General features: G+C 47.4%; 1 protein-coding gene across 4 annotated transcripts in view; it reads right to left on the bottom strand.

The window, feature by feature from the left end:
- PAQR5 (progestin and adipoQ receptor family member 5) overlaps window positions 1-24,407 on the bottom strand; it is a 91,418-nt gene that overhangs the window by 44,201 nt on the left and 22,810 nt on the right. For 3 of the 4 annotated variants that reach the window (XM_067751887.1, XM_067751874.1, XM_067751889.1), the window contains exon 2: window positions 2,812-2,978. The exons of the other annotated variant lie outside the window; for it this stretch is intronic. In XM_067751887.1, the coding sequence (XP_067607988.1) occupies window positions 2,812-2,862 (51 nt within the window). In that variant the 5' untranslated portion in view covers window positions 2,863-2,978. The remainder of the gene's footprint in view (window positions 1-2,811; window positions 2,979-24,407) is intronic. 4 annotated transcript variants of the gene reach the window in all.

The raw sequence follows: 24,407 nt of genomic DNA, 5'->3' as shown, positions 1-24,407 counted from the left end.
GAGACTTGAAATTGTGAGGCACGTACCCAAGTCCTACCTTCTACAGGAAGGGAGAACTGTCCTTTCCTGTGAGTAGTCCATTAGGAGGAATGCACCAGAATTAGAACCCTGAGGATGCCAAGAGGCGCTGCCCCACTCTCCTCTGATGGGTGAGGCTCAGAGAGGATAGGGAAGTGGCCCAGGCCACACAGCTGGTTGATATACGAAGGGAGAGGTGGCCGTATAGGGCAGCCTGCAGAGGTGCCAACCAACAGCTGAAGGGGCTCAGGGAAGGGAGAGGGCACCTGCAGCTCCACGGAGAAGGAGGCCAGAAAGGCAGGTGGAGGGGCAAGGGAGGTAAGCCTTCTTCAAACAGAGGTCAAGAGAAGTGAATATCCAATCTGGTGGGAAGTCTAGAGAGAGCACCAGTGTGGCTGGAGAAGAGGGTTTACAGATGAAAAACAGTGGGGGAGGTGGGTAGGGGTTGGGCCTGTGAATACCAGGCAGGGAGCTGGGGTGGGAGTCTGTGGGAGGGGCTGCTTAACGTCTCCTCCCAACACACTCCACCCCTCCAAGTGCGGAGTGCACAGGAGAGCTGATAATAATAATAACGGCCAACATTACTGACTTCACCATATGCCAGGCACTTCCCATAGGTTACCTCATTTAATCTTTACCATTACCTGAGGAAGAGATTCTAGCACCACCCCATTTTACAGATGCAGAAACTGAGGTAGGGAGACTAAGGGCACTCTGCCCAAGGTCATTCTGCAGACCAAGTACTGGAACCCACAGAGCCCACCAAAAGTAAACTTAATATTTCTATGAAGTATCCTATTTTAAATACTCATGAAAATTATGCATTTACTCCTTAATATGTTTGCATCTGTTTGAATATTTTAAAAATGCCTTTCCCCCTCCCCCACTAAATCCTCAAATAAAACTACCCTCCGGGCAGGCAGAGCCACTGTGTTTCCTCTGTGGCCGCATGAAACTTGGGCGTGATGCTGGGAAACCCAGGAGCCCAAGGAAGGTTCTGAAGTAAACGGATGTGACGTGTGACGTTGGTTCTCTGCCTCTGACTGGTGCCATTTTACTAAAGAGAAAATTGTCATCTCCATCATTTATGAAAAACCGGACAGAGAAGACACATTAATCTTCAGCCCTCAGGGGCGGTCCGGTGCTCACCCTCAGAACGCCCATACATTCAGAATCCTAGCAGTTTACCCAAGGTCCCCAGTGAGACCATTCTCTCTCCTTCACTTCTTTCCTGGGCAGAGTCTCTGAACCCAACCTTGACCAAAACTCCCAGGAAGATATCCGAACAGATACCCATAATCCCCGCCCCAAGAGTTCCCACACCTGCCCCCTGATTTCCCAGCTCCAGGCCTTTACTCATGCCATTTCTTCACTTGGAGTGCTCTCCCCGCCCCCCAAATTCTACCCATCCTCAAACCCAATCTTACAGGTTGCCCCCTTTGTGGACACATCCCTGATTCCCTCCTCCCCCATGATGGAAGTGACCAATCCCTCTTCTGAACCCATCTGTCCCTCTCTGAGCACACACCCTAATCCACTTTGCAACGGAAGTGCTCCTGAACGATTTAAAATCTTCCCAGCCAACACAGAGCCCCTTAAGGCCAGGATTTGTATGTGATTCTCCTCTGGGCCCCGTACAGAGTAACACCTTGCACATAGTAGGCAGTCAATAAAAATGTCACGAGTGAATGAATCAAAAGATCACCGTGTCCCCGCTAATCACAGCCACTAGTTCTCCGTGAGTAGGACCAACCGGGGCAGTGCACCAGGAAGAGATGTCTACAGCCTTGTGAGAACAGAGGTGGGCCACCTGCCCAACAGCATTGTGGGAACCTGGTCTCATTTCCAGTGTGTCTGTTACCTGCCGCATCCTCATCTCTGCCCTTCAACAGCTCCGCATCCTTCTGATTTTCCCCCGATGCCATCTTGCTGGCATCACCTAGCCGCGCAGGCTTTCAGGAAGAGGGTTTTGTGGTTTGTCTCCTCTTAACCTTCCATTCATGATGCTGAGATCATTTGGGATTTATTTTTCTGGGGAAAGTCGTAAGGGCTTGGCGGTCGGCTGGGTGGAAAGGAGATCTCCCCTCCCTCCCTGACATCCTCCAGATGAAATATCCATGAAACAACAGTTATTCTTGTTCAAAGAGGAAGGAAACATAACACCGAAACAAGGGTGTAATGAGATGACGTTTACTTTGCAAGGGAAGGAGGAGGTGCACCACTGGCGCAGCTCACAAGCAGCATGACCTCGCCTAATGCTTATGAAAAACGCAGATTATCAATGTATCCCCGGTGTTTTGGGGTAGCTGCCCTTGAGCACCCAGGCACAGGCGGATCAATAACTCTCTTCATCGCCTCAACGCACACCTGGCCTGGGCCTCCTGCAAAGGATGAGAACAACCACAAAGCCACACTCTGAGGTGACTCTGCCCCTGGCCTGCTTTCAAGCACCCCCAGGAGCGTCCTTAAAAAATTGGTACTCAGACAAGGGCTGCTAGCTTCACCTCTGTAGCTTGAATCAGTAGTCTCAATAATGACTCTGCTTCGGGAAAAAATACAGATGTCACAGGGAAGGGCTACAACTTAAACGGTTTTAGGATCACTTCCGTTTCCAGGTTTGGTGTAGGTGAGGGAAACGGGAGGTCGAATTCCCCAATGGGAGTCTGGGAGGGGCTCCTTGAAGAGAGTGGGTGTACACAGAGCAGACTGGTTGAAGACATAGCAGTCGCCATGTTGCAGAGGCCAAGCCCTAGTCCCAGCCTGGAACTCAACCACCGGAACAACAGCACGTACCTGGGGCACCTGTTCTATGCTGAACAGCCTGGGGAGCTTCAGGCTTAGCATCTTGAAGCCGAGCTGGGAAGACTGGTGGGTGACGGCCGGTCCCTGTCACCAGGCCTCGCTCAAAGTTCTGACATGGCTCCGGATGCCTCTGGCCAGCCGGTGTCCGAGCTGCTTCACTGAAAGAATACAGCGTGAAGAACTCCAGTGAGTGTCAGCCTAACTCCAGCTGGATCAAGACTGTCAGATTGTTTCCCTAAGGGACATACCCTTGCTTGTGATGGCAAAATAACCAGGCTTCCTTAAAAACAATAGTGAAACTCTCAGACGGCTGAGTCATTCACTCCGAGAGTGATAGAGGGAGGTACTTAAATCATAATAGGGCAATCATAAAATTACAGCAGCTGGAAAGGGCCATAGAGGTCACCCAGTGCCCTCATGTTGCGCAAGAGGATCAGAGGGGTGGAGTAACTTCCCCAAGGTCACACAGCTCCGGGAGAGCTGGGGCTGCTCCCTCTCCCTGCATCAGGTGCTACACCTGGACAGACAGTGTGATCCCGGGTCCGAGTCCATCAGGCGCTGTGCTCCAGATCACCCAAAGAGATGCAGCACTTCCACAAGGCTGACTGGAGCGTGGCTGCCCTAAGACACGCCAAAGGACCAGACCAGGTAAATCCGAGGCGCTCTGAATCAGAGCAACAGGGCTGCTTAAACGCAGGATTCAGACTGTTTAATAAGCCGTGAGTAATGTAAACTAGAGGAACCCAAAGCCCTCAGGGCAGGTCCAAGACACTGAAAAATACTAGCTGGGTTCTGCAGAGAAAGAGCGGAGCTAGGAGTTTACCATAGTCCGTGCCTCACCTACTCCCCAGATCTGCCACCTCCTCAGAGCCCCACGGACGGGTTCTGTCCCTGCCTCCGAAGGCCCCAAGACCTTGCCTGTACCTCTCCTGCAGCGCCATCCACATCTGCCTTCAGGCAAAGCTACCCGCCTAGGCCTTGTCTCCCCTGCACCCCCATCCGCCCCAGCTGGGGAGGACCCTCCTGAGATGGTTGGAAACGCAGGGTGTGTGCCTGGCTCATCCCAGGCCTTCAGCAAATGCTTATTTAACGATGCATCCTTGGAACTTAAAGGGGTTTTTTTGTTTTTGTGGTTTGTTTATACTTTTGCTTTTTATTATAGTTCTTTAGGTCCTATGCATTATTATCTGGAACTATGTAGCAAAATATAATATAGTTATGTTTCATTGTAAATATGCATCTTTATGGTATAAGCAATTATTCATAATAGTCAAAAGGTGGAAATGAGAGGGATAGAGAAGGATAATTAAATAGTTTAGAAATCCCACTAGGGGCTTAAAGACAGGGAGGAAGGGAGTTTGGGAGACTGTTATAAACTAATGACCACTCAAGAAAAGAATCCAGTAACCTAGCAACAGTCAGCACTACCTTGAAGGAAGACCAGGTGCATCTGAGCGCCAGACACACTCAAGCCACAAACCCTGAGAGTTACAACACAAGACAATAGATATGGGGTCTGAATCTTGTTACATGAAGTCAGGGAGTTAATGGTCCTTAAAGAGTAGCATCTCTGCATGTAACCAAGACAGGAATATAGGTGAAAGGGGAAAGAAACTGAGATGAATTACTATATTTAGTATATGTTACCACTCTTTTGCTAACATACGTATGATTTAAATAGTGCCATGACCGTCCCGGTTAAACCATGTAGGGTCAAAGGAGGAACTAATGATGTAAGCCTTGACGTCTGCCCAAGAATGTAAGCCTTGACGTCTCCCCTCCCTACTTTTGCTTTGATTATAAAAATGTATCCCTCTTTCTTCTCGCGGCTGTGCTCCGTTGCCCGCCCGCTTGTCTCTCTCACAAGCATCTTATGCTAATAAACTCACCCTGTGCCCATTGCTTTGCCTCACGCTGAATTCTTTGTGCAATGAGACAAAAGAAACTGAGCTTCAGTAAGTCCTGACACCAGGTGAGCCGCTTCAATTAAAAGCCAGTGGGTTCGAGACCCCTCCTAAGTCAGAGCTCGTGGGTTCAGGTCCCAATCCGAGGTGCGGCTGGGTTACCATTCAAGAAGGAGTGCTTCAGAAACAACCCAAGTGTCCACCAGCAGGTGAACAGAGAAACTAGCAAATAAGCAAAATGCAATCTACACGTGCAATGGAATATTACTCAGTCTTCAAAAGGAATGAAGTTCTGATGCACGCTACAACATGGATGAAAACTTGAAAACATTATGCCAGGTGAAATAAGGCAGGCACGAAAGGCCAAATATCGTGTGATTCCAGTTATGTGAGGGGCCTGGAATAGGCAAGTTCAAAGAGACAGAATAGAGGCTGGCGAGGGAGGGAGGAACGGGGGCTGTTGTTTAAGGGGTACAGAGTTTCTGTTTGGGAGGATAAAAAGTTCTGGAAATGGGTAGTGGTGATGGTTGCTCACTACTGTAAACATAAAATGCACTTAAAAATGATAAATTTTATGTTGTGTATATTTTACCACAATAAAAAAAGTTTAAAAATATTTCTGAATGTGTTCATTGCAGCTCTATTTACAATAACCCGGAGATGGAAACAACCTAAGTGTCCATCATCAGATGAATGGATAAAGAAGATGTGGCACATATATACAATGGAATATTACTCAGCCATAAAAAGAAACGAAATTGAGCTATTTGTAATGAGGTGGATGGACCTAGAGTCTGTCATACAGAGTGAAGTAAGTCAGAAAGAGAAAAACAAATACCGTATGCTAACACATATTATGGAATTTAAGAAAAAAAAATGTCATGAAGAACCTAGGGGTAAGACAGGAATAAAGACACAGACCTACTAGAGAATGGACTTGAGGATATGGGGAGGGGGAAGGGTGAGCCGTGACAAAGTGAGAGAGAGGCACGGACATATATACACTACCAAACGTAAAACAGATAGCTAGTGGGAAGCAGCCGCATAGCACAGGGAGATCAGCTCAGTGCTTTGTGACCACCTAGAGGGGTGGGATAGGGAGGGTGGGAGGGAGGAAGACCCAAGAGGGAAGAGATATGAGAACATATGTATATGTATAACTGATTCACTTTGTTATAAAGCAGAAACTAACACACCATTGTAAAGCAATTATACTCTAATAAAGATGTAAAAAAATTTCTGAATGCAAAATAATATAGAAAATAATTTTTTAAAGCACATGTACATTTTACCCAGGTTAAAAAATAAAAGTTGATACTTTGCAAACAAATGAACAACACTGATGTAAGTGGGCCTGGCACGCCTTGGTCCTCCTGGTTTTCTGATCTAAATAACCAAGACACTTTCACTCCCAGATGTACCACTAATTCACCTGGTGGCAGGATGAGAGGCAACGGTCTGGTACCAGGGGAGACTCAGGCACATCAGAAAAACCTCTAGCAATAGTGGGACCAAGGTTAGGTTTCCACGGACTTGCCCACCTTGGTCCCCTGGTTCTCCCTGGATTTCAATGTCATGGGCAAGAAAAAGGAAAGAAATGGTCCCTACTCTCACAGCACACACCATCCAGGAAGGATGACCCGACAAAACATACAAAAGGAGGGTAATACTTAGCAGCATACAATTCACACACTTCATTCAACCAGTGTGTCCGGCATTTTTATCATGTGACGAATAAGGTTAAGGGCTCGATGTAGAGCTGATTACACCCTGTGAGCTGCAGCAGCTGGAGGGAAAAGGAGAATTTAACTGAAATAAAAATCGCATAGGTTAGTGACACACAGAATGGAGGAAAATAGGTGTCCTCCACACCATTGTATTCCTATGTTGCACAGGAAAACATTTTTAAAAAGATGAAAAGACAGTCCTTGTCCCCAAGAAGTGTATAAAGGAAAAGATGAGACAGATATGCACCCAACTAACCAAGACAAGTCACCCTCGAAGGACAGGAACCCTCATCCACTCTGTGCCAAGCCTGTGCTGGTCACCTTGCCTGCCCACCTGGTCTCCTTCACCTTCACCACTCCGTCTCAGGAATTAAGGCAGAGCAGTTAAGGGCCTCGGGGCTGGATTCAAGCCACATGGGTTTAAAGACTGGTTTGCCATTTCCTGTGCAATTCCAGGCAAGGAACTTAACTCCTTGTGCCTTAGTTTCCCCATCTGTGAAATGGAAATAACAGCAGTTACTTTCTGCATAGGGTGGTGGTTATGATTAAAAGAGAGAACCTATGTGAAGGGCCTGCCATAAAGTAAAGATCCAAAAAACGCTTGCTATTGTTAATCATTTTCAGATATGAAACTGATTTTATATTTTGCAGGCAGGGAAACCGAGGCGTTGGAAAGTTAGGGGGCTTGCCAAAGATGCTATCATTTGATTTCCGGTTTGTGTGGATGTCTGTGGAGGGAGGTTGGGGTGGGGATGGGGATGCTTCTGGAGTTGTGTTATTTGATCTGAGGACTACAGGCTACGTAGAGAGATTGGAGACTTCGAGACTGCATTCTGTGGGACCCTAAGTTACATTCCAGGGACCACTTTTGTGGGGGTGGACGTTGTACCAGTAACTAGGAGAAACAGAAAGGTTACTTCTACCCCTATTTCAACCAGAAGATGTCTTGGTTGAAATTTTTCTTAATTATAGTAAAAAATATAATAACACAAGTCCTCTCTTTGAGAAAGAAAATATAAGAGGCATACGTTTCCTTTTAAGAGAAGTCACTTTGATTAAGGGGAATTAAGTCTTAGGACAAAGCACTAGGACTTAATTTTTCTTTGCTACTGAGAAAAGATGAAAAATACAGTGTTCACTATGATGTTTATAAACTAGATGCTGAACAACGACCCTCTTTCCCAATTAATCAGGTTGAGACAAAACTCACAGGTAAGACCAAACTTGATGTTGCTGTTTCAACAGGTGGAGATTTCTTGTGTGGTGTTTTTCCACCATTTAAAGAAATAAGGACTCTCCCATTAATACATTGTTATCTTGCATGTAAAATGTAAACTTTTATGTTTGTCAATACTGTGAAACATCCATGGACGATCATGGGCAGTGACTAAAGCATAGCTGATGACTTCTATGTTGTGCCCATTGTTAATCATTTCAGATTAACTGCACATAAAATGAACTCACTGGTCTTTTTAGCATCACAAACTAAAGTTCTTAATTTCACCAACATTGTAAAAACCAGAGTGTAATTTCCAGTATTTCAAACTGCAGCTTGGTTTGTTGTCTCTTTTCACAGAGGTCTTAGAAATAAGACTGACTAAAACAAAAGGCTTCAGAGAATTCTGAAATCAAAACACAATGTGAGGGACTTCCCTGGTGGTCCAGTGGCTAAGACCCCGTGCTCCCAATGCAGGGGCCCCGGGTTCGATCCCTGGTCAGGGAACTAGGTCCCACATGCCACAACTAAGAGTTCGCATGCTGCAATGAAAAGATCCCACATGCCGCAACTAAGACCCAACACAGCCAAATACATAAATAAATATTTTTAAAAATGCACAATGTGAAGCTTTGCTGATATTTCAACAGTATATTGGTGTTCCATATAGGATTTCATTTAAAAGAGGATCCACAGCTTTAAAATATGTTTTAAAGCAGCTTTAAAAAAAAAAAAAAGAAAATGGGCTGTTATACACTTTCAGGGACCTGCCAAGTTCTCCTGATTTAGCCCTAAAAAAAAAAAAGACAAATCACAACAACAAAACCACCACCAGGAGGTTTCAGGCTAGTCCTGGCAGATTTAACCAAGGGAAATTAACAAGAGGTGAAATTTGCACCTGACTTCTTATCTGTTTCAGGCTAGTGCTCTATCCATATTCCTGGATCCTCCCCCAGTAAACTTTAGCCTACACACTGTGTATCCCAGGCCTTAAAGGACATGGCCAGCAAAACTTATCACCTCCCGAATGAATATGTTTACATATTAGGTGGCTGACTATAAACTGATGGGCTGTTTCCCCAATGAGAGGGTCCAAAAAAATATACAACTTCTAGGGATGCAAATGGTACACACTCTCTTTATCACATTAATTTATTAATTTAGTTAGACGTACCTATTTAGAATCCCTTACCATATCCAACATAGTATTAATTTAATTTATTTATTTTAATAAATTTATTTATTTTGGCTGCGTTGGGTCTTCGTTGCTGTGCGAGGGCTTTTTCTAGTTGCGGTGAGCGGGGGTTACTCTTCATTGTGGTATGAGGGCTTCTCATTGCAGTGGCTTCTCTTGTTGCGGAGCTCGGGCTCTAGGCGCGCGGGCTTCAGTAGTTGTGGCTCGCAGGTTCAGTAGTTGTGGCTCGTGGGCTCACTAGTTATGGCTCGTGGGCTCTAGAGCACAGGCTTAGTAGTTGTGGCGCGTGGGCTTAGTTGCTCTGCGGCACGTGGGATCTTCCTGGAGCAGGGCTCGAACCCGTGTCCCCCGCATTGGCAGGCAGATTCTTAACCACCGCACCACCAGGGAAATCCCAGTATTAATTTTAAAATATTGTTTTTCCACTCCTAGTTCATAGAAATGTGTGTTCACAATCTTTGCATGCATCTTTGACAACAGTATCTTCATAACACAGCCACTTTTTGGAGTCACCTAACACAGTTTAAGTAAAATATTCTCAGGCTTCCCTGGTGGCGCAGTGGTTGAGAGTCCGCCTGCTGATGCAGGGGACACGGGTTCGTGCCCCGGTCCAGGAAGATCCCACATGCCGCGGAGCAGCTGCGCCCGTGAGCTATGGCCGCTGAGCCTGCGCGTCCGGAGCCTGTTGCCCCGCAACGGGAGAGGCCACAACAGTGAGAGGCCTGAGTACCGCAAAAAAAAAAAAAATCTCATTTCCATCTAAGTTATTCGAAAGCTACACTTTTTGAAGCTGTGTTTTAATGCTATTGCTAAAAATGTACCCCAAGTATTCATTCGCTATTATGACACTGTAGGCAATTTGCTTTCAAACACTTCACACAGACAGTGTGATGTGAAAATGTTAGTTTTAACCCATACCCCTGGGGTGGTGGTTCATTAGCATTTGAAACACAAACCTTAAGTTCACATTCCAGAGGCCACAACTTTGGTTCAGTTGGAGTTATTTTGGATCAACACCAGAGGGTTTACTAATTAGCCAGATGGATGCTGTCTCATTGGAGAAATGAGTGGAATTAGAGAAATGTACACTGATGAGAAGTGTTGCCCAGGCACCCTCCCTCCTGCATGAGCAGAGGATGCCCCAAAGCGGCTCCCCCTCTGAATGAGCCCAGATGAGCCTTACCAGGAGGATTCTGGGCTTGAACCCATAAGAAGTTCAGCTGACGCATGCCACCAGACAGCTGTCACATCAGCTCACACGAACTTTCAAGAAAGGTGCTTAAGAGCCCCTAAGAGGGTAGGTTGCAAGGACTTCTGCCAACAAAACAGGTCATCTTAATGTTTTTGTGCCCGCTTGGGGGAAAATATTTGTTTGGGGGGAGGGGCAGGGGGTGGGACTCAGCCTGAGACTCCCGCTGTGCTGCGCCACCTGCCGGTCAGGTTGGGGGTCCTCTAGCCCTCATGGACCTCGAAGTACTGATAGTGCCTGAGACGGTATTTCCAGGAACTTCACATGTGCTCGGCTGGAAGTCACACCACCACTTTGTGTACCACTAAGACCGAAAAAAAATTGTCGCCAATTATAATCGTGAGACAGCACTGATTGGAAATGAATCCTGATTTCAGAGCTGTTTTAATGTTTAAAAAAAAACGTGCACGTAGTAATGGATGAAATACAGTGAGGGTAAACGAGTGATTGGCTCGGGTCAGTCTGCATAGCTACTCTCTCCAGACCCACTACTCTGGTTTTTACAGAGATCATTAAAAGCTCCTTCACAACAAAACCAGTACTTGCAAATGGAAGACCAGATTCCTGGGAATAGATCTCAATCTGTATTATATTTTTTGTCCTTCTCTCTTTTTAAATTGATTGTGTATGTCAGGTGTCTTCTGAAAGGATCCCAAACAAGCATTGATGGCGAGAGTTTCAGGTGACCGTGACTTCCTTCAAGCAGCCCATACAGCCCATTGTTCAACATACAGGAACAGAGCGACCCTAAACAGGAAGAACTCTGGATGGACCCAGCTCCCTCTTTTCTGAGAAATGTTATGTTGGAAAACATAAAATTCCTTGCTGGGCATACATAGCAAAGGCAAAGAATGCTGTTTGGAAGGGAATCTCTCCATTGCTTGCTTTTAGAAAACTACAAGCATGAGATCAGGAAGTTCCTGAGAAGAGGTCATACATTTGACCCAAAGAAGTGAGGTTACCAGCAGGAGTTCAGGTTCCGTGAGAAACCAGTGGGGAGTAAGTGGAGAGAGGACCAGAGTCACCTTTTGCCCCTACTCATCAGTCCGTCCTAGGCTGGGTGGGCCCCAGAGCTGTCTGAACGCTGACTGGTCCTGATAAGGCCCCAGCTTCCTGGATGTGGCGGGAGGCTGCTAGCTAAGGGGCAGCTGCTGGTGAGGCTCGGGGTCTGAGTCACACTTCAGACCCTCTGCCTCCTCCAGGCCTGTCGAGATGTCCTTCATGGTAAACAGAAAACAGCTCTGAGCCCAGGAGGTGACCGGGCAGAGTTCCCATTCCATCCCTGTACCAGAGGACCACCAAAGGTCCTCAATACCACAGAGGACTAACGTGCCCTTGGGGAAGAGGGTGGGAGGCAGAGCCTAGAAGCAGCCCCCACGTCACCTTCAGACGTGAAAATTAAGATCTTTTGAGTATCAAAGGACACTATCAAGAAACCAATAAGAGCCCATCGACAGACGAATGGATAAAGAAGATGTGGTACATAAATGCAATGGAATATTGCTCAGCCATGAAAAGGAAACGAAACTGGGTCATTGGTACAGACGTGGTTGGACCTAGAGACTCTCATACAGAGCGAAGTAGGTCAGAAGAGAAAAACAAATACCGTACGCTAACACATACATATGGAACCTAAAAAAACAATGGTACCCATGAACCTAGTTGCAGGGCAGGAATAAAGATGTAGACACAGAGAATGGACTTGAGGACACGGGGTGGGAGGGCGAAGCTGGGGCAAAGTGAGAGTAGCATCGACATATATACACTACCGAATGTAAAATAGTCGGCTGGTGGGAAGCAGCCGCATAGCACAGGGAGACCAGCTCGGTGCTTTGAGATGACCTAGGGGGGTGGGATAGGGAGAATGGGAGGGACATGCAAGAGGGAGGGGATATGGGGACATGTGTATGCATATGGCTGATTCACTTTGTTGTGCAACAGAAACTAACACAGTATTGTGAAGCAATTATACTGCAATAAACATCTATTAAAGAAAAAAGAGAGAAAAACAAATATCACCTATTAACACATAAATGTGGAATCTAGAAAAATGGTACAGATGAACCGGTTTGCAAGGCAGAAATAGAGACACAGATGTAGAGAACAAACGTATGGACACCAAGGGGGCAAAGCAGTGTTGGGGTGGTGGTGGTGGGATGAATTGGGAGATTGGGATTGACATGTATACACTAATATGTACAAAATGGATAACTAATTTAAAAAAAGAAAAAATATATTGGCAGATAAAAAAAAGTAATAAGACAGCCCACAGAGTGGGAGAAAATATTTGCAAACCACATATCTGATAAGAGATTAATATCCAGAATATATAAAGAGCTCCTACAGCTCAACAACAACAAAAATCAAACAACCCAGTTCAAAATGACTTGAATAGACCTTTCTCCAAAGAAAATATACAAATGGCCAATAAGTACACAAAAAGGTGCTCAGCACCACTAGTCATTAGGAAAATGCAAATCAAAACCACAATGAGATACCACTTCACACCCATTAGGTTGGCTATTACAAAAAAGAAAGAAAGAAAGAAAAGGACAAGTGCGGATGAGGATATGGAGAAATTGGAACCATAGTGCATTGCTGATGGCATTATCAAACGGTGTAACTCCTGTGGAAAACAGTATGGTAGTTCTTCAACGGGTTAAACATAGAATTACCATATGATCCAGCAATTCCACTCCTCAGTATATATGCAAAAGAATAGAAAGCAGGGACCAAACAGATGTTTGTACACCCATGTTCACAGCAGCATTAGTTACAATAGTCAAAAGGTAAAGACGATCTAAGTGTCCATCAACAGATGAATGGATAAGCAAGATGTGGTATATACATACAATAGAATATTATTCAGCCTCAGAATGGAGTGAAATTCTGACACATGCTACAACACGGATGAACCTTGAAACCATGCTAAGTAAAATAAGCCAGACGCCAAAGGACAAATATTGTATGATTTCACTTATATCCGGTACAAAGTCAAATCCATAGAGAGAGAAAGTAGAATGGTGGTTGCCAGAGGCTAGGGGGAGGAAGGAATGGGGAGTAATTGTTTAATGGGTACAAGAGTTTCTGTTTGGGATGATGAAAAAGTTCTGGAAATGGATAGTGGTGATGGTTGCACAACACTGTGAATGTACTTTGTGTCACTGAATTGTACACTTAAAAATAGTTAAGGGCTTCCCTGGTGGCGCAGTGGTTGAGAGTCCGCCTGCTCATGCAGGGGACGCGGGTTCGTGCCCAGGTCCGGGAAGATCCCACATGCCGCGGAGCGGCTAGGCCCGTGAGCCATGGCCGCTGAGCCTGCGCGTCCGGAGCCTGTGCTCCGCAGCGGGAGAGGCCACAACAGTGAGAGGCCCGCGCACCGCAAAGAAAAAACAAAAAAAAAAAGTTAAAATGTTAAAGTTTATCTTGTGTATATTTTACTGCAATAAAAAGAAGTATATTTTTTTAAAAAGCATTGTGAGTTTTATAGTCTGCTCCATAACCTAGCTATGTTTGTATTAATATAAAATTTTATTTTCTCCAAATCTTCCAGAAAAAGTATAAATCATAAATGTACATATTGTCTTCATCCCTACACGTTGCTATAACAAAATACCATTACCTGGGTAGCTTATAAACAACGAATATTTATTCCTCACAGTTCTAGAGGCTGGAAGTTCAAGACCAGTGTACCAGCATGGCTGGGCTCTGGTGAAGGCCCTCTTCCAGGCTGCAGACTGCCAACTTCATGCTGTGTCCTCACGTGGCAGAAGGGGCAAGGGGGCTCTCTTGGGCCTCTTTTATAAGGGCACTAAACCCATTCACGAAGGCTCTGCCTAATTACCTCCCAAATGCCCCACCTCCTAATACCAACACACAGCGTTAGGATTCTAACATATGAATTCTGGGGGGATGTACATATTCAGACCATAGCACGCATACACACACATATACATACAGAGGAATTATATACAACTTACTGCTGCAAAACCCCTCCTTCTTTGAGAAGCACAGACTAGTACAACCACCCTTAATCCTATTCTATTGATAAAGACCCCAGATAGGAAATGACTTGTCTGAGGTCACTCAACGTCGGCTTGGCAAGGTCAGGATGAAACGAGGTCTGTAATGAACAGTGGGAACATATACATAGATGGACAACAGGATTTGAAAGACCAGCAGTCCCAGTGCCAGTTCCGAAACCCACCACAGGGAGAGAAGGACCAAATCCCAGGAGAGTGAGCGCGTCTCTCCTTAGCTGGATGACTTGTACCTGAACTCCAGCCTGCCCACAGCCAGGGTCACATGCCCGCCTCAGCAAAATACACACAACTTCCAGAGAGCTTGCTGGTAATTAAAACCACGATTACCGGGTCTGTTAATGCAGTGTTTTCCAAACTGAAGGTCACAACCTGTCAGTAGATCATAAAATCAATTTCGTGGATCATGACTAGCATTTAAAAATAGAATAGTTTGGGGCTTCCCTGGTGGCGCAGGGGTTGAGAGTCTGCCTGCCGATGCAGGGGACGCGGGTTCGTGCCCCGGTCTGGGAAGATCCCACGTGCCGCAGTGCGGCTGGGCCTGTGAGCCATGGCCGCTGAGCCTGCGCGTCCGGAGCCTGTGCTCCACAACGGGAGAGGTCACAACAGTGAGAGGCCCGCGTACCGCAAAAAAAAGAATAGTTTGCAAAATAAAAGAACAGAAAATATCAGCGTATTGCATACAGTACAGATAAGTATCATTTTGTGATATTTCTGTTATGTATGTTATGTATATTTGTGGTATTACATATGACCATATGTGTGTACTGGGTTGTAACACAAAAGGTATTTCTTTTTTCTTCTAATTATTTTTTCCAGCTTTATTGAGGTATAATTAACAATTAAAAATTATATATATTTAAGGTGTAGAACTTGATTCGCTCTACATATTCATCATGAAATAATCACCACAATAAAGCTAATTAACATATCCATCACCTCACAGTTACCATATATTTTTTAATGATGTAAACACTTAAGAGATCTCCCCTCTTAGCAAATTTCAAGTGTACAATACTGTATTGTTAACTACAGTCTCAGTATTGCACAGTAGATATCCAGAATTTATTCATCTTGCATAAATGAATATTTGTAGCCCTTGACAAACACATGCTCATGTCTTCTCTCCACCGCCCAGCCCAGCCCCAAAGGTATTTCTTCTTGAAGGTCACAGTCAAAACAGTTTCTAATGTCACAGGTCACCTGTACTGATTTTGGGGAGCTATGGCTTTTTTTCATCTAGAGTCACACACACTGTGACGTGTCCATGGAGTTTAGGGGGGACCAAGGCTGCCAGGTATCTAGACAGAAGAACGGCTGGACCAGAAGAGCCTCCCCTTTTTTTTTTTTTTTTGCGGTACGGGGGCCTCTCACTGTTGTGGCCTCTCCCGTTGCGGAGCACAGGCTCCAGACGCGCAGGCTCAGCGGCCATGGGCAGCTGCTCCGCGGCATGTGGGATCTTCCCGGACCGGGGCACGAACCCGTGTCCCCTGCGTCGGCAGGCGGACCCTCAACCACTGCGCCACCAGGGAAGCCCGCCCCCCTTGATATACTGTAACAAGCCCCCTGGCCGTCCTGAGCTTGATGGATGTTTGGAAGGCTGCGCCCCAGCTCCTCAGAGGATCCGCCCCGTCCCTCCGCAGGCCAGGACTGGCTCCACGCCGTGGGAAACAGTTGGACCCTCTGGGTGTGTCTACCAGTCAGTGAATGAGGGCCGTGTTCTTTCCAGAAAGCTGTTCCTGCCCCCACCGCCCCACCCCGGAAACTGGGCTGGGCAGGGCACCCCCTCAGGAGGTGTGCTCCCCAGAGGAGGCGGCTCTGCAGCCTCCGACGTGGGAACACCTACACACACAGCCCCACCCCACGGGCGCAGGGAGTGTGCCGCTCACGCAGACCCGGCTCTCCCCAGGGCCCGGCGGGGGAAGGCCACCGGGACCCAGCAGGGCACTGCTAGGACCGCTACCTCTGTGGGCCCCCTAGAGTGAGCACAGGCTGGGGCGGGGCCGCTCCGACCCCAGGCCCTGAAACTCCGGGGTCTTTCCACACTGTCTAGGCTTCAGGCACGTCCCCGAGCCTCCAGCATCGCACAGCAGGGCTCCTCCAGGAAGGAGCCTTCCCCAGACCGCGCCGCCCACCCCCTCTCACTCCTTTCCCTGAGCACCTCTAGACGAAGTGAGGGAGTGGCAATCACGGACTCTGGGCTCAGGCAGACCTGGGCTCCAGTCCCAGCGTCTCCGTCCACTAGCTGGCGCCCCGGGGCATGTTGCCTAACCTCAGCGTGCGGGTCCCCTCCCAGACTCGTGAGCTGCGGGAGGAGTGAAGGAAGCAACGTGTGTGGGCTCTTTGCATGGAGCCAGGCCTGCAGCAGACACCTCAGTAATTGGTAATTATTATAACTAACCCGGTTGTATATTGTTCTCTGATTCTTTTTTTTTTTTTTTTGCGGTACGCGGGCCTCTCACTGCTGTGGCCTCTCCCGTTGCGGAGCACAGGCTCCGGACGCGCAGGCTCAGCAGCCATGGCCCATGGGCCCAGCCGCTCCGCGGCATGTGGGATCTTCCCGGACCGGGGCACGAACCCGTGTCCCCTGCATCGGCAGGCAGACTCTCAACCACTGCGCCACCAGGGAAGCCCTCTGACTCTTTTAGGTGTGGTTGTTTAGGCAGCCACAATTTAGATTCCTTGAAAACAGGGCCTGGATCTGTTTTAATATAAAAGAAGAGACCCAGTAATAGCATGTTGAAGCATGTTGACTGTTCTACTCTGAGGTGGTCCATTGGGAATTCCCTGGCAGTCTAGAGGTTAGGATTTGGTGTCTTCACTGTGTCCGGGTTCAATCCCTAGTCGGGGAACCAATATCCTGCAAGCCACGTGGCGCAGCCCAAAAACAAACCGAAAGAAGAGCTCCATTCATTCATGTGTCCATCCATTTATCCATGAAATGAGGCTGCTAGGTGCTGGAACTCCACTGAGACCTGGGATGCAGGGTGTAACCACAAGCTGCGCCTTGTGGGAGGCGCACACACAACAAGGGCGGCGCACAAACCAGTGACCCAGTGGGTTAGATGCTACGTGGATAATGGAAACAGTTCTGTGGAAGCATCTGGGGGAGGGTGGGGTGCTGTCAGGCTCGAGGGAGGAGAAGGTTAGGGTCAGCTTTACAGAGGAGGTGACGTTTGTTTGGGGCGTAAGAGGTCAGAGAGGATCCGTCAGTTTGGAGTGGGCACAGCTGGCAGGAGGAACAGCTCGTGCAAAGGCCCAGAGGCATGTTACAGGAACAGCAAGTCACTGCTTTGGGCTCCGTCAGCGGAGTGGGAGGTGTGTGTCCTCTTCTGCCTAACTGGGGGCAGAGTTGGGCGGGTGCCAGTAGGAGGGACCCCAGGGTTGCCATCGGGGCTGGGGGCGAGGGGTGGGGGGAAGGTCAGCTTCACTAGGGAGGTGTTTTTGATCTGTTTTCCCATACTTGCTTGCTCACCCATTTTCCCACAGGAGGCAGCTGCTTGGGCGGGAGGGGAAGGGACAGGTGGGGGAAGAAGGGGGGAATTCTCTGGGGGCATCTCCTTCCCTGCTCCCTGGAGACCTCCGCTCACTCCTGCTAAGGATTCAAACATCCCACCACCCAGAGCTGTGCTTGTCCTCAACGTTCCCCTTTCTAAAACTGGACTTACTGGGACATCTATTCTCCCTCCCCTCCGTGCAGCCACTGAAACGAGATTTGCCTGGGTCTCCGTTGCTTGCCCCCTGCCCTCTCCCTGTCGTCAACTGCACCCAAAGCATTTTCCCTGGAAGCCCCAGACCCGGCCCATAAGCAAGCATTGACACAGGCTATAGTGAGTCCCCAAAGCGTTCAAGCCCCTGCCCCAGGCGCTGGGGAGACTCAGCCTTCTAGACTTCTTAGCCTTCTCTGAGGGCCTCAGGGAACTTACAGTCTGATGGAGAGGTGAGAGCGACAGGAAACTGTCCATGACCAGGGATAGGGAGCTCCAAGGAGTCCAGAGAGGTGAGAAGACCTGCGTACGGGCTGGGTAGAGACAATGCAAAGGAGGGGCATAGTGGGAGGAGAGTGTGGAAAGCAGACTTAAATGGCATGACACTGCTGTGACGGATACAAGACAGTATGCACTTGTGAAGGCCCGTAGAATATACAACACAAAGAGTGAACCCTAACGTTAGTTCACAGTCATGTGTCCACATGGTTCATCACTTGTAACAGATGTACCACACTAACTCAAGATATTAATAATAGGAGAAACTGTGGGGGAAGGGAAGGGGCACTGGGAACCCTTTACTTTCTGCACAGTTTTTCTAAAACCTAAAACGGCACTTAAAAAAAAAGTCTATTAAGGAAAAAAAAAACCTAGGCCAATATTAAAAAATCAAGGGACCTCACGTAAAAACCTGGACTCCAGTTTCTCTTGACAAATCTAAAGATCTACAGCCCTGGGTCAAATTCGCCCGCAGCAGCAGCTGGCTGTCCCGTCCCGTGGGGAACGCGAGGGAAGCCTCTGAGCTTCTCGGTAGCCCCCATGTGCCAGCCAGGCCTGGCCAGGAGCTCTGAGTTTGGAGACCTAGTGATAAGGTTCAGGTTTCAGTTGATCACAGGGGTCTCAGAGGGTCATGTCCCAAGGGTTGGGAAATGGTGACACCCATGAAGGGAGGGAGGAAGACCAGGGCAGTTTTCAGTCAAGTTGGATTCGCACAGATTGCCATTTAAAAATGTGACCACGTTTTGGAGGAGAAGTTGAGGCTACGTATCACTTTAGGAGGCAGAGACAGGTGACTTGCAAAGCACTTGAGGTTTCTCAAGGAGAGGAGCCACAGACAGAGGAGCCCAAGGAATGAGAAAAGGGTTCCTAGGACTGCTGGGGCAAAACTAACGAAGTTGGGATGGGGAGGTGGGGCAGGGGCGGGGATAGAAAGGATTCGCCCAGTACCTCAGTTACCCTGGCAAGGCAAGGGTAGGAAAAGAGGTGACTGGGGCTTATGGAGGATGGAGCTTGGGGCCAGCTCTTGTCGGGCAATATTGGGGAACCAGCCAGGTAAGAGGCGGGGAAGCAGGGAGCGGCTCCTGGTGGGCAGGGTGCTCATCCAATCTGCTTGCGTTAAAGTAGTCCCTGGGGCTGGAAGCAGAAATGGAAAGTGAACGGGAAGATGCTCGGTTATTTACTCATTCACTCAGCGTACATTTACTGAATACCCACTCTGTGTCCAAGGTAGGATGTGGGGCTGGAGAAACGAATATGATGATTCCACCCCTTAAGAGCTCACATTTTAGGAGCTCAACACTGACAACTGACACAAAGTACATCTGATGGTCAAACTGTAGTTAGAACCAGATGCTTCCAGGGGAACACAGAGAAGAGACGTCACATCAGGGAGTCAGGAAAAAACCTCTTGAAGAAACGAAGCTTGAGCTAAGCCTTGGAGAACAAACAGGAGGGCTTCCCTGGTGGCGCAGTGGTTAAGAATCCGCCTGCCAACGTAGGGGACACAGGTTCGAGCCCTGGTCCAGGAAGATCCCACATGCCACGGAGCCACTAAGCCCACGTGCCACAACTAGTGAGCCTGCACTCTAGAGCCTGCGAACCACAACTACTGAGCCCGCGCTCTAGAGCTCGCGAGCCACAACTACTGAAGCCTGTGCGCCTAGAGCCCATGCTCCGCAACAAGAGAAACCACTGCAATGAGAAGCCCGCACACCGCAACAAGAATAGCCCCCGCTCACAACTAGAGAAAGCCCGCGCACAGCAACAAAGACCCAATGCAGCCAAAATTAAAAATAAAAAATAAATTTATTAAAAAAGAAAAAACAGGAGCCCAGCAGCCACGGAGGAGCGAGCATTCTAAGCTGAGGGTGTAGCAGAAGCCAAGGCATGGAGGAAGAAAGAGCTGTCTATAGTTCAGTGTGGAGGTGGCATAGGGTGTGGAGTGGCAGGTGGCCAGGGCGGAGCCTGGGAAGAGTCCAGATGAAGGCTCAGTGCAGACCCCGTCTGATGCGATGGGAATGAACACACTGGAGGGGCGGGGAGTCAGGACTGGAAGTCTCAGGGATGGTAAGGGAAGAGAGGGTGGCTGGTGACCCTAGGTCAGGTAAGGAGAATTATGAGGCGTGGATGCAGGCCACTCTCAACCCTGGCTCCATCATTTACTGTGTGCCCTCGGGCAGATTACTTAACCTCTTCAACTTGAATTTCTCTTATCAGCTAAATGAGGATAATAAAAGCATTGATGGCTCTTGTGAGAATGAAAAGCCAAGGTGTCTACCAGAGAACACGACTGCATCCTAAACCATCTCAGTTCTGCATTAATGCTCCTTCATGCTGCTTCTGTGTTGGCTTAGAATTCTGCTTGAAAATGGATTGTTTCCCCTTGTCTCTGACCCACCTCCCTGGCTGGAGCTTAGGCTAATGGGTGCGCCACACTGGGGTGGGGTTGCCATGGTGACCTCCTGTGCAGCGTGAAAGGAATCTTTCCTTTGTTCCAGCTATCCCAGCTATCCTAGATATTTACTGCTAGGCAATTAATGCACATCTAAAAAAAGCTGAATGATACTCTTTAGCACGTTGTAGAGAAAAACTGGAAACAATCCAAATGTCTGGCAATAGAGAGCTGTCTGGGTAAGTTTGGTACATCCATGTAAAATTGTACTGTGGGCTATAAAAATGTTACAGATCTGTGGTTATGGACAGGAAACGGTGTCATGACATGCTATTAAGTGAAAAAAGCAGGTTATGGAGCAGCATAAATCTTGTAATGCCATCTGTAGGAAACTGTGTTCCATTTAAGTGCTTGTATTTATGGACAGAAAAGTGTTTGAAAGGATTCCACAAAGTGTTCACAGTTGTTCTCTCTAGACGGTAGGGTTTACCTCTTGGGATTTGCTTTATTCTCTCGCTTCTACTTTTCTATAACATTAGAGTTTGCCCACAATGAGCATGTGCATTACTATTTATTTATGTATTTGTTAATTCATTCTTTTTTTTTTTTTTTTTACCAAAGCGCCAATGCTATTAAAAGGAAATAAATGAATGAGTCCTCCAACTGTTGGCCAGTCGTGGATAAACTAGCTATGCGAGCCAGCTCAGGGTTGCAAATATTGGCATTTCCTCACGAGAAGCTCTCGTCTCAAGCCTTCCTCCACGCGCCCCCCGCCTGCCTGCTGGCCCTGGGGCAACGCTGGCCTTGCAGTCCCCCATTCAGGGTCGCTGGGGCCCAGGTTCCAAAGCCAGATAGCTGACACGTTTTGGAAAAGCCACCGCCTTTCCCCAAGCCGAAGGCCTTAGGGGGCTCCCTCTGTGCCGGCCATGGTGAAGGGGGAAGGGGACAGGGGTGCCCTGCACTGGGAGCGCCGGAAGATCATCAGTAGTAGACACACAGTGAGCCCGTTCTGCGTGCAGGGCACCATGCTCGCCCTGGAGGCACGTGGAGGTCCAGGCAGACACTGGCCGCCCCCAGGGGAGGGGCTCCAGTCTCGCTGAGGCCCCGCCCCGCGAAGGGCCAGGAACGCCAAGTAACTCCTCAGAGTTCCTGCAAGGCTCCCAGACTCACGGTCCACACCTTACGCTCCTACCACAAAATTGTGGGGTCCCTTCTGGAAGGCCCCAGAGGCCCCCGCTCCTTATAAGGCATATCCTCGAGCCCGCGGTAGCCTCACCCGTCCCCAGCCTTGAGACACCCCCGAGGCCCAGCACCCATCACTGTCCGGGCGCGCACCGGGCTTTCACACTTCCATGCTTTTGCCCTTGCTGATTACTGGGGGAGAGACACCGCTCCCTCCACGCTCTCTTCTTGATGGCATTCTACCCATTGCTCCAGGCTACGCTCAATACCACCTGCGAGGGTCTATATCATCCCCTTTGCAAACCTCACGGCGTAATGAGCTCTGGCTCCCCTCAAGACTGGCCCAGTCTGTCTTGTTCACCGCTCTGTCCGAGGTGCCCAGCCCAGGACTGGGCCCCGCGTCACTGTGGAATGAACACATGTTTACTGAATGACTGAACGATTTTGCCGTCCACTGCACTCTGAAACCTAGAGACACGGTCTGGCCTACTTGTCTAGAAACTTCTACCCAGTGGTTGCAGGCTCTGTTGGTGAATCCTGCACTTCCATGCCAAAATGGTCTCTTTTGCTTGGTCTAAAATTTTTATTTCAGAATTCTTTTTAAAACATCTTTATTGGAGTATAATTGCTTTACAGTGTTGTGTTAGTTTCTGCTGTATTTCAGAATTTTTAAGATCTGAAATCTCAAACCAACTGAAAAAAATGTATGAGACAACTGGGAAAATCTGAACACGGGATTTTTTTATGATAACAAGAAATGATCAATTTGTAAGATATAATAATAGGCTGATGGTTACATTTTTTTTGTCTGTTTGTTTTTTGCGGTACGTGGGCCTCTCACTGTTGTGGCCTCTCCCGCTGCGGAGCACAGGCTCTGGACGCGCAGGCTCAGCGGCCATGGCTCATGGGCCCAGCCACTCTGTGGCATGTGGGATGTTCCCAGACCGGGGCACAAACCTGTGGCCCCTGCATCGGCAGGCAGACTCTCAACTACTGCGCCACCAGGGAAGCCCCAATGGTTACATTTTTTAAAGGGCCCTTTTCACTTAGAGATGTACACTGAAGCAGTCACAGAAGAGATGAGATGATGTCTTGAATCGGCTTCAAAAGAATCTGGCAGGAGCAGGGTGTATGGGTAGGGGTATAGGTGAAACAAGGTTGGCCATGAGTTGATAATTGTTGAGGCCAGGCATGGAAATTCATTATACTAATCTCTCAATTTTGGTATGTTCTTAAAAGAAGACAATCACAATGTAAAAAAAAAAAAAAAAAAAAAAAAACCAGAAAAAAACGCTGAAATGTGAAATATGTTTTAAGTCCTTTTTAGACATTGCACAGCAGTAGACAAAGCAAAATGCTGTTGCAAGAATAACTATTACTCTATTCACAGACTTTCCTAACTTGTGGAATATCAACATGACAGTTTTGAAACTGACACAGGAAGTGTTACATCGGAATCTCCATCTGAACAAGATAAAACTAAAGAACTTAAGGACAAACCAGAAATGCTTTAGAAACAAAAACTATGGCCCCTTATAAATAAAAGACTGCAATCCCAGAAAAAAAAAGCCAAAAGGCCCTATCAGTGGAAAATGTTCGAAGACATCTCACAAATATATCTTCTTACCATTCCCCAACTAGGGTAGAGTCAGGGAAATATTTTTCTAGAAAATGTTACAGAAAAAAAATACTTGTGACATACTGCCAACTTTGATTTTAAGATTCTCCTCTAAAAGGGATCAAATAATTCATCTTCCATTTTTCATGACTAGATTTTATGCTTTGGGGTTTGTTTTGTTTTTATGTTGGAGTATAGTTGCTTTACAATGTTGTGTTAGTTGGAGTACAGTTGCTTTACAATGTTGTGTTAGTTTCTTGCTGTACAGCAAAGTGAATCAGTCATACGTATACATATATCCACCCTTTTTTAAGATCTTTTTTTTTTTATAAATTTATTTTTATCTTTGGCTGCGTTGGGTCTCCGTTGCTGCAGGCAGGCTTTTCTCTGGTTGCGGTGAGCGGGGGCTACTCTTCGTTGTGGTGTGCAAGCCATCGTGGTGGCTTCTCTTGTTGGGAGCACGGGCTCTAGGCACACGGGCTCAGTAGTAGTGGCTCACGGGCTCTACAGTGCAGGCTCAGTAGTTGTGGTGCACGGACTTAGTTGCTCCACGGCATGTGGGATCTTCCCAGACCAGGGCTCGAACCCATGTCTCCTGCATTGGCAGGCGGATTCTTAACCACTGCGCCACCAGGGAAGCCCCAGATTTTATGTTTTTGAAGTGTGTAGATTTCAATGTTTTGAATACTTCATTTTTGTTTATCTGCTAATATAGACCAGAATTACAAGGTCTGTTTTTATAAGTTTACATTTACTTGAGGTTCCAAAATGTTACACAATTTTTGTCTTTAAAATTATTAAATACTTACTTTTACTGATTTAAATTTTTAAATACCTTCTTATAAAATACAAAGACGGAGCCTCATCCACCAGAGGGCAGACAGCAGAAGCAAGAAGAACTACAATCCTGCAGCCTGTGGAACAAAAACCACATTCACAGAAAAACAGACAAGATGAAAAGGCAGAGGGCTATGTACCAGATGAAGGAACAAGATAAAACCCCAGAAAAACAACTAAATGAAGTGGAGATAGGCAATCTTCCAGAAAAAGAATTCAGAATAATGATTGTGATGATCCA

Source organism: Pseudorca crassidens, chromosome 1 (assembly GCF_039906515.1).
Source record: "Pseudorca crassidens isolate mPseCra1 chromosome 1, mPseCra1.hap1, whole genome shotgun sequence".
NCBI lineage: Eukaryota > Metazoa > Chordata > Mammalia > Artiodactyla > Delphinidae > Pseudorca > Pseudorca crassidens.
Note: the sequence above shows the minus strand (reverse complement) of the source record. Positions and strands in the feature narration are given on the sequence as shown.